We start from the raw sequence: 9,816 nt of genomic DNA on the forward strand, positions 1-9,816 counted from the left end.
AAGACTTTGGAAAGCTGCCGGTTTGTTTAGAAGATAAGCATATGCCCCCCTCTCCCTCTAACACATTCACAGGCATACGGAATGGGGAGCCCCACTCCCAAGTACCAACACTGAATGAACATATATGCCAGAAAAGGCCTGATCCAAGGCTGTCCACAGAAACTAAATTCACCATAGCCAGAGCTTGCCAGTGGCCCTGGTGTCTAAGAGGCGGATAAACAAACTTTAGGCATTCTAGGCAGGAGAACACCCAGTATCAAAAGGAACCAGCTGCCAACAGATGTGAACTCGAGGGAGCAAACTTAGAACTATGAGAGAACAGCCAGACGCAATGGTACACACAGAATGACTCTCCCTGCACGAGATTCTGATGCCATTTAGTGGGAGCTTTAGAAAAAGAGCAAGAAAGCCCAGGGTTAGAAATCTTAAAAGCATATTCAGGCTCTGGCCCCCATCTGAAGGAAACAGAAGAAACTAAGGAATAATTACACCTCTCTAACTCGGAATGGCAGTCAGACACAGTGAAACCCCATGGCAGCTTGCAAGGACTGCATTAGGAAGTGGGAATTGGGGGGGGGGGGGGTTCATTATCTTAATGTGAACAGTCTTCATAGTGGTGGTTCCCTAGCCAGGTCTCTGCCCTGTTTGTCCAACTGGATTTAAGCCTTATAGTGGGAGACAAATACATGTCTCCACATAGAGTCCATTCCTTATAGTTCTACAACATGGAACACCAACCACGGGGAAAGGAAGCACAGACGTTAGTCGTCACTTCTAACAGGTGTTTGCCATCAGGGCTTACCCTGCACACTTACTTGGCACTTGTTCTATGTAGAATTGTGCCCCCTATTCATGTTGAAGTCCTAGCTCCCAAGACCTCAGAATGTGACTATCTGGACACAGTCTTTTGTTTGTTTTGTTTTTAGTGTTTTGAGACAGGGTCTCTCTACACAGTTTGGGCTGGCCTCGAACTCAGAGATCAGCCTGCCTCTGCCTCCAGAGTGCTGGGATTAAAGGCGTGAACAACACACCTGGCTCCTGGATAGAGTCTTAATGAGTTAAAGTGGGGTCCTTATGGTGGACCCTAATTCAAAGTACTTGGTGGTTTTTTATAAGATGAGGACAGAGACACTCCATCCAGCAAGGACACAAAAGTTTCCATCTGCAGACAGAGAAGATAAAAAGCCTGCAGAGAACCCAACACCTTGATCCTAGACTTCCAGGCTCCAAAATCTGGAGAATAAACGCCTGCTGAGCATACGCCCAGTCTCCCGCACTCCGAGATGAGCGCAAAACTTAATGCACCTCAGCAAGTAGTTCTTACGTTCAGATTGTGTGTGGAAATACAAGGACTGAGAAGGTCCTCAGCATCTCTGCACGCCTGTCTGTGTTCACCACGTTAGAAGACCCCGAGGCAGTTTTAAATCCGCTCTGACCAGCGAACCCGCGGGTGAAGCTGTAAACCCTCACCCAAGGAACGCAGGAGGAACTCGCAGGGGAAGATGGGTGCCGGGATCCACCACGACTGGAAGCGCGGACAAAGAACGCCACCCTACTGCTTGTGACTCGTAACCCTGCAATATCACCCATCACGGTGGCTTAGCGACCACGGAGACATTCTGCTTTTCGCGCGCTGAGCCCCATTCCCAACTTCGCGCTGGTTTTACGCAGAGCCCCGCCACACTTAAGTCCCGCCCCTGCTGTTGCCTCCCGCTTATTTCCCGCGCCACACCCTCCGGGGCCCCGCCTCTTAATTCTCGGCCTATCCCGAGCCGTGCCATGCGCTATCCCCGCCCACCACCAACCCTCGTCCTATCCTGCGCCATGCCACGCGCAGACCCCGCCCCCCGTGCCATCCCCTTTGGCCTTTCCCGCGCCCCCGAGTCCCACCCACTGCCTCCCTCGGCCTATCCCGCGCCCTTGAGCCCAGCCCCCAGCCTTTCCCCCGGCCTATCCGGCGCCGGGCCCTCGCCCGCCCCGCCCTCGCCGGCGGGGTCAGCGCGCTGTGACGTGGGTTGGGCGCTCTGTGCGCAGCTGTGGTCTGTGTTTGGTACCCGCTGCCATGCCCAAGCGGAACTATCCGTTCGCCGATGCTTCCCCGCTGCAGCTCAAGGTCCATGTGGGCCCGAGAGAGCTGAGCCGCGGTGTGTTCGCCGAGCGCTACTCGCGCGAGGTCTTCGGTGAGTTCGGGGGTTCCATGATAGAGCGGGCAGCGGGAGACCCCAACTGGCCAGCGCGTCGCCGCGAAGCCAGCGGCGTCAGGCCGCCCCCGGGGAAGTCCGAGTCGAAGCCGAGTATTGCCGAGTGGTCCAGCCTGGCGCTGGACACGCCGAGGGACTGGGCCGGGGATGGGCGTGAAGGCGTGCGCTGCCCTAGGCCCTCGCTGGTGGACTTGGTAGCGGATGGAGGCTGTTGAGCATTGCTTTGCAGTGATGACTCTTCTGGAGGAGATGCCACGCGGTTTACCGTGCTTAGCGCCAAGTTGATTCCTGTAGTTTTGAGTGGTGCCGCTGTGCCCGTGGGATGTGCTGTAAAAGCCCAGGCTTCGGGGTTACAAACTCCCTATTCAGTCCCAAGTGTGTAGCTGATTGGCCTTTTCCCTTTCTGTCTTCTGGAATGCAAGCTCAAGTGGTGAGACCTCCGTGGGCGGGGTGTGTGTGTGTGATAAGTGAAGTGTGAGAACTGAACAGCAAAGCGTTGTGCCCGCCAAAAAAAAAAAAAAAAAAAAGTAGACAGGGCGGGGAGTCGTGGCATTCGCCTTTGATGCCAGCCCTCCAGAGGCAAAAGCAGGCAGATCTCAAGTTCGAGGTCAGCGGGCTACATGGTAAGATGTCCTACAACAGAAATAACAAAATGCAAACAGGGCCCAGAAGATGACTCAGCCTGTTAAAATGCGTTCTCTGCAAGCCTGACCCTGCGTCAGACCCCAAGAACACACAGTAGAAGAGAATCAACTCCTCAGAGTTGTCTTCTGACCGCCACACTCCCAATAAATAAGTCAAATAAAAAAAATTTTTTTTTCATGTAAGCATGCAGTTAAGAAAACCGAAGTATAATTGGCTCTACCTTTTTAAGGACTTATATCCTGGAGCACTTGACAGGGCCAGTCAGAGCCAGCCAGGTCAGGGAGGGTGCTGGGTTCTGGGGTGTTGTATAGTAACACAGGACACACAGTGTGAGTCCTGAAGGATGAATACCAAGCCTCAGCTCACACTCTGGACTCTTCGGTGGGCCGGGAGTCCTTGAGAACAAAGATTACTCTGGACATGGGACTCTTAACATTTCCCTTTTTTTCAAACAGGGTTTCACAATGTATCTTAGGCTGACCTTGAAGTTTAACAATCCTACCACCTCAGCCTCCTGAATGCTGGGATGTGCCCCCACATCCACTTCCTTTCTTAAAGTAGGAGGTAACACTGAGTGTAGCTAGGCTGATAACAGCCAGCCACTCTGGATTTTTGCTTGCTATTGCTGCTGCCAATTTCACAGAGAAGCCCCCCTGGTCTGGCAGGTCCCCCCTGGCTGTATGTGGGCATTTCTGGAACTAGCACACAGTGTTTCACTTGGAGGTTCCCTGGGCCACTGTTAAAAGTGTAAGCACCCTCTTACCCTGGGACGGTGGGTAGAGGGCCTGGAAGGTTCTGGGAGGCCTTTGTCCGGAGGTTGCTGTAGGAAGAACGGTTGTTCACTGGCCTGACAGTGAATGTAGGTGCTGTTTTGAACCTGTGTCTGTGTCCTGCCTCCTTTGGGCACTTGCTTTTGAGAATGAAAGCTTCAGGGCCAGAGCTTTCTCTGGCACGATAAGACAAGCTCACAGGAGGATGCAGAGGAAGACACAAACCCGGTGAAGAATGAGCCGTGGCTGCTGAAATAGGCCAGCAGAAGGAGTACCAGTGTTGGGCACAGCGTGGTGTGGGGGTTGGGCTGCAGGTAACAGTCGAGCCAGAGAAAGGAAACGGGGAGCACTTCAGCTTGGAGTCAGGGAGGCCCCGGCAGCGTCACGGCCTCGGGAACAGGCACCAAGAGGGACTCTGTGCCTTGTAGGGTCATAGGATGGCTGTGCACGGGCTTTGCAGTTGACAGTGTTGTCTTTAGGAAGGATCTTCTTCCCCAGAAAGAACCAAGCAGCTCCTTTTCCAAGGGGCCCAGGCCTACAGAGATCACATATGGGACGGAGGCTGTTCCATCATCCACTTGCCGGAGTCACTGAAGCCTGGCCTGGTGGGGGCCCCTCAAGCCGCAAGGGGACAGATGGTGATTGGACCTGATGGCCGGCTGACGCGGTGCCAAGCTCAGGCCTCGGAGGCTGGTGAGTGGCTGCCAGGGGTCCTTCCTGGCTGTTGCACTAGGAGAGACCCTGGCAGATGCTCTGTTCAGGGGCTTTGACTTCCTGGTCAAGCAGGATCCACTTAGAGCAGCAGTTCTCAGCCTGAGGGTCCCAACCCGTTAGCAAGCCTTTATCCAAAAATACTTACATTACCATGTGTAACAGTAGCAAAATGACAGTTATGAAGTAGTAACGAAAATAACTTTATGGTTGGGGGTCACCACAACACGAGGAACTGTATTAAAGGGTCACAGCGTTAGGATGTTGAGAACCACTGACTTTGAGCCTGGTAAGTTGAGCACATGGCAGAAGCTTCCTGTTGTTGGGAAGTCTGCCCCCCACAGACATCCAGGAGTGAAGTCAACAACTTCTAACTGTTGTGTCAGAAGAGGAACAGGGCTCTCCTGCTATCCCATCTGAAGTGGGAACATGCTGGCCCATTGCCTGTTGAGAGATGCTTCTCACGTGACTGGTGAAAACAGACAGACCTCTGCTTCAGCCCTGAATCTGGTTGGTCCCAGAGGCAGCCCAGAAATCTCTTGGCTGACCAGTGAAAGAGTGACCCACACCCTGAGACCTAGACAAAGACACAGGGTTCTGAACGAGTGAGTACTCCAGGGGAGAGTGAAGCCTTCCGTACAGGAATAGGCAGGTCATCTGTCCTGGAGTCCTGTGACCAGTCCTGGGGTTGAATCCTGGTGACTCTTTAGTGCCCCGGTGGCTGCTAGGTTCTCAGCAGAACTCAGTTGCTGGGGAGGGTAGGCGTCGCATGCTCACTGCCCTCTTGGTCTTTCCGTGCATTTCCAGTTCTGACAGCCTGGATGTGTTTTCCTCACAGGCCTGCCTGGGACAGCACCCATCGCTTGTTCATCCTGCGTGAGATCTGTGGACGGGAAGGCGGTCTGCAGCCAGTGCGACCGGGCCCTGTGCGGACAGTGCATCTACACCTGCTGGGGCTGCGGTGCCTTGGCCTGTATGCTGTGCGGCCTGGCAGAGTGAGTGCTTTGGTCCCTCTCCCAGGGTGGGTACTCTGTAGGCACCCTTTGCCATCATGTTACAGGACAGGACTTGGTGGTAAATGCTTTGCCCAGCTCTTCTCAAGACGCAGTGATCCTTTGGACAGAAATCCGTGTTTCCCAAGTGTCTGGCCCACTTAAAGCAACTGCCTGGGGTCTGGTCCTCTGGGTCCGTGTTAGAACTGCGGTCGTCTACACTGTTCCCTAGCTCGGTTTCTATCCAGTGTGCTTGTCATTTGAGGATGGCCTCACACGTGCCAGCGGATACCCTGCCGGTCAGGCCGCCACGTGTGTTCCCTGGTCAGTGGTGGTCTCTCGGGCAGTCTTTACTGCTCATCCCTTCCCTGCAGCCCGCTGGGTCAGCCATGTATTTCCAGTGCTTGGTGAGTGGGTGGTACTGCAGGGCCCCGCCCCCGTCCCACCCTGTGAGGACACCTCCCACCAAATGTATGTGGAATCCAGACAAGCTCCCACCCAGCATTTCTCAAACTAACGGGTCAGATGGCAAACCCTCGCCACCAGGGCGCTCTGCGGTGGTTTGGAGAGATCAGGAGTGCTATGCAGGGGTGCTCTGGGGAAAAGGCTTAGGCGCCCGTAGGGCTGGTCACGCCGAGGCTGGGAGGGAGAATTCGCCAGGCTGCCTCCCCGCCTCTGATGACCGCTTGCTCTAAGTCCTCGTTGTTCCTGCCAGGGGCCCGTCTTGTTGCTGTGTCTTCATGTCACATCTGTGTGTGTCTCACGGCATCTGCTCACTTACCTGGTAAACTAGAAAGGACTGGAGCCCAGATGTTAGGCCCACAGGATGTGTGCATGCTAGACCTCCTCCCAGAGAAAATGGCATCCCCAAACTGTCCCTGAAAGGCCCCTGTCACCTGAGTCTGTCTTCCAACAAGTTCACATGCTGAGGCGTCCTGAGATTAAGGGCTTCAGTACAACCGGCCTCTCAGGCGGCTTTTCTCTCTCTCTCAACTGTAGCTATGACGACGATGGCGAGAAGACGCTTTGCACCAACTGCGCTATGTTTGAAGCCTGACGTGGTGGCCATGGAGGGCACAAGATGCTCACACTGAAGAGAGAGGAGGTGGCTTTTTTATACAGTATCTTTTGTACTCCGGTAACAAGTGAATAAACCTCTTTATATTTGCACAAGGACTCCCTTTCCTCTGTTAACCGTGCTGACAGCAGCAGTGACAGCTTCAGGGGCAAGCTTTCCCAGCAGCATGCACCTCGGTCGCCTTGGTATGGTGAGACCCCTGCTTATCGTCCCCCACCTGGAGCAAGCCAGGCCCAGAGAATTCCTTCCTGTCCTCACTCAACTGCAAGAGAGGGAGGCAGCTGGGTCTCAGGAGTCTGGCTGCCGAGCGGTCACCTGTGTGGGTGGCCACCTCTCACACTGAATAGCCAGCCTTTTTCAATACCTACACCGCCAGGCCCCAGGTGTTGGTGAGCCCTTGCCCTCTGGGAGGTTTGACCCCGTGAAGTGACCTGTTGATGCTAGGGTATGACAGTCCTCACCACATCTTCAAAGATGTTTTTATTTTGTTTTGTTGAGACAGGGTTTCTCTGTGTAGTAGCCCTGGCTGTCCTGGATCTCACTCTGTAGACCAGGCTGACCTCAAATTCACAGAGATCCGCCTGCCTCTGCCTCCCGAGTGCCAGGATCAAAGGCGTGCGCCATCACCGCCTGGCCAGAGATGTAGCTTATGCAGGGCTTTGGAAGGAGTTCACGGGAGGTAAGATGGCCTGGAGGGTAGTGGCAGGCCAGTCACTGCAGCCACCTAGGTCTGCTACTTAGAAGTGCTTGGCTGCTGGCTGGGTAGACAATGCAGAGCTTCCCTTGGCCCGCCCTGTAAGAACAGCTATGGCGGTTGGTCCCCATACACATCAATGAGGTGTGCCCTAGATGAGGTTGGTTAAGGCTTCCTGGTGTGATTGGACACTTGGCGCCTACCTAGCCCCTTTGTGAGCAGGAGGGCTGGAGGCTGCAGGTGGGGAAAAGGCCTTACACTGGCTGTGGATAATGGGACCCTGGCTAGTTCTGAGGGTTAAGTGGTGCTGAAAGCTGCTTGTCTGTAGACAGGGCTTGCAGCTGGGCCCACCTGGGCCAAGGGTTGCAGTTAAGTTGCTGCCGTGGCGGTGCTGGGGAGGAAGGGCAGCCAGATAGGGCAGCCACTGAAGCTCTCAGGATGGGATCTGGGACACTCCCTGGAGTGTGTATGTGCAGCAGGGGCTCCCTATAGCTCTGGCTAGCCTTGAACTATGTAGACCAGGCTGGCCTCTGCCTCAACAGAGACCATCTTCTTCTGCCTCCCGAGTGCTGGGATTAAAGGTGTGTACCATTATGCCTGGCAGTCTTCTGGGTCTTAAACACGCTGAGGCCGTCTTGAGTGCTGAAGTCGTAACACTTGTCCGCACGTGTCCAAAAGGAGCTGGCTGCTCGGGGCTTGCCAGGCACCCACAGGAGCCAAAGCAAACCCTGTCCCCACACCACACCCTCCCTCCATGGCTTCTGATGCTGCTTCATGCTGGCCTAGCTTTCTGGCAGGCCTGCGGGCTCCCGTTCTGTCCTCCAGCCTGCTCAGCCATGCTTTGCGCGGGCCTCTGCTGTAGCTAGCCCTCCTGGCTCACCAGCTAGGGTCATTGCACAGCCCCACCTTCAGGCTGGCCCTAAAAGTCAACCACCAGAGGCTTCTCCTGCTCCTGCCCCCTCGGGTTCAGTCCATGCTAAGCATGTTTTCCCCCCTCCCCCCTCAGCTCCCCTCACTTCCGTGGCTGGAGGCTCTTCCTCTGGGTGCTCAGATGGTTCGTGGATGTCTTCCCAGGTTGGGCTCAGAAGCAGCCTAGCGCTTAATGCACAGCCCTGTTGGACTTTTGATTGCACCATTCAGAATATGATTTATTAACCCTTCAGCTGCTGTGTAGGTTCCCAGGAGCTGTGACTTGGCTTGAAATGGCATCCTACGTGTCACAGACTTGTGTCTGCCCAGCACCCAGCCATGCGGGTTTGTTTAGGGAAGTATTTGAGTGTGTGTGTGTGTGTGTGTGTGTGTGTGTGTGTGTGTGTGTGTTAGTGTGGGTGCATGCATGAGTTTGCATCTGTGGAGTCAGCATCGACTTGGTGTTGTTTTGTTTTTATTTGGTCTGGTTTTTGAGGTGGGGCCTCTCAATTGGCCTGGGTTCACTGATTAGGCTGTCTGGCCAGCAAGCTTCAGGGAGCTGCCTCAGTCTCCCCAGCATTAGGATTATAATCAAATGCCACCACCGTGTCCAGCTTTTTAAATGTATATTCTGGGAATCAAACTCGGGCCTTGTTTCCATGGCAAGCATTTTACCAAGAGAGCACTCCAGCCCTATACAACTCTTAAAAAGAACAAAGTACTAAGACAGCACCCAGTGTCGGATGGTGACCCTAGAGGAGGGCATGAGATGAGTGTTAGCTTCTGCCTGCAGAGCACTCAGCTGTGCTATGGGAGGGGAGTCAAAGAACCTATGAAAAGGATTGAGATTTGGGGGATTAGAGTTAGGGTGGCCAGAGTTTGCACACCAGATTGCCAGCATGTCCTGCACACTGGAGCAGAGCACCCTTGAAAGGGTTAATTTGTTTATTTATTTATTTATTTATTTTGTCATTGTTTTTTTCAAGACAGGGTTTCTCTGTATAGTTTTGGTGCATGTCCTGGATCTCTCGCTGTAGCCCAGGCTGGCCTCAAACTCACATAAATCCGCCTGGCTGTCTGTCTTCCAACAAGTTCACATGCTGAGTGCTGGGATTAAAGGCATGCGTCACCGCTGCCCAGCTTAATTTTTTAAGATTTATTATGTATACAGTGTTCTGTTTTCATGTACCCCTGAAGGGCAGAAGAGGGCGCCAGATCTCATTACAGATGGCTGTGAGCCACCATGTGGTTGCTGGGAATTGAACTCAGGACCTCTGGAAGAACAGCCAGTGCTCTTAACCTCTGAGCCATCTCTCCAGCCCCAAAAGTGTTAGTGTTTTTTAAAGCCAGAGAGAGGACAAAAAGCAGTCCATATTCCCAACCAAGAAGGGATATGGGCAGGATGCTCACCAGGGTCTTCAGACTCCATGGGCAGGCCTCCCCTCCCCTAGACCAACTGCCCGGCCTCTTCCTAGGGTGAAAGCAATGCCTGACAGTCCTATTGTCATCAGTACTGACAACGTGCAGCAGCTTCCTGCAGGACTTAACTTCCTTCTCTTGGAGGGAAGCTCTTTAAAGAGGATGTTGGGAGTGGGATGTGGTGAAACACTCCACCTGCAGGGAAGCTCCTTAAGCTCAGCAAGTCAATTCAAGGGCTTCAGGAAGTCCCTGAAACTGACCAGATTCACTAGGCCTGCCCCTCCCAAGCATTCTCAGGTCAGCATAACTGCCTGGAACAAGCAAAGTCCCCCTGAGCTATTGTCGAGGAGGCTCAAACCAGTCTCCAGCCTGTTCAACTGCCTGTAGTTTGTCAGCG

The 9,816-nt window shown here is 53.9% G+C and overlaps 1 protein-coding gene across 1 annotated transcript; it reads left to right on the top strand.

The window, feature by feature from the left end:
- Nucleotides 1–1,984: 1,984 nt before the first annotated feature.
- Nucleotides 1,985–6,492, top strand: Siva1 (SIVA1 apoptosis inducing factor). The gene is made up of 4 exons (XM_006988001.4): nt 1,985–2,180; nt 4,115–4,309; nt 5,166–5,322; nt 6,319–6,492. The coding sequence occupies exons 1-4, from the start codon at nt 2,063–2,065 to the stop codon at nt 6,374–6,376; spliced, it is 528 nt and encodes a 175-aa protein (XP_006988063.1). The 5' UTR covers nt 1,985–2,062; the 3' UTR covers nt 6,377–6,492.
- Nucleotides 6,493–9,816: the final 3,324 nt, after the last annotated feature.

The sequence above is a fragment of the Peromyscus maniculatus genome, chromosome 14, assembly GCF_049852395.1.
Source record: "Peromyscus maniculatus bairdii isolate BWxNUB_F1_BW_parent chromosome 14, HU_Pman_BW_mat_3.1, whole genome shotgun sequence".
In the NCBI taxonomy this organism is placed as follows: domain Eukaryota; kingdom Metazoa; phylum Chordata; class Mammalia; order Rodentia; family Cricetidae; genus Peromyscus; species Peromyscus maniculatus.

Coding starts and splice junctions, on each gene's coding strand:
- Siva1 (XM_006988001.4), top strand. CDS start 2,063: ATGCCCAAGCGGAACTATCCGTTCGCCGATGCTTCCCCGCTGCAGCTC. Junction 2,181..4,114: donor CTACTCGCGCGAGGTCTTCG/GTGAGTTCGGGG, acceptor CTTCTTCCCCAG/AAAGAACCAAGCAGCTCCTT. Junction 5,323..6,318: donor ATGCTGTGCGGCCTGGCAGA/GTGAGTGCTTTG, acceptor TCTCAACTGTAG/CTATGACGACGATGGCGAGA.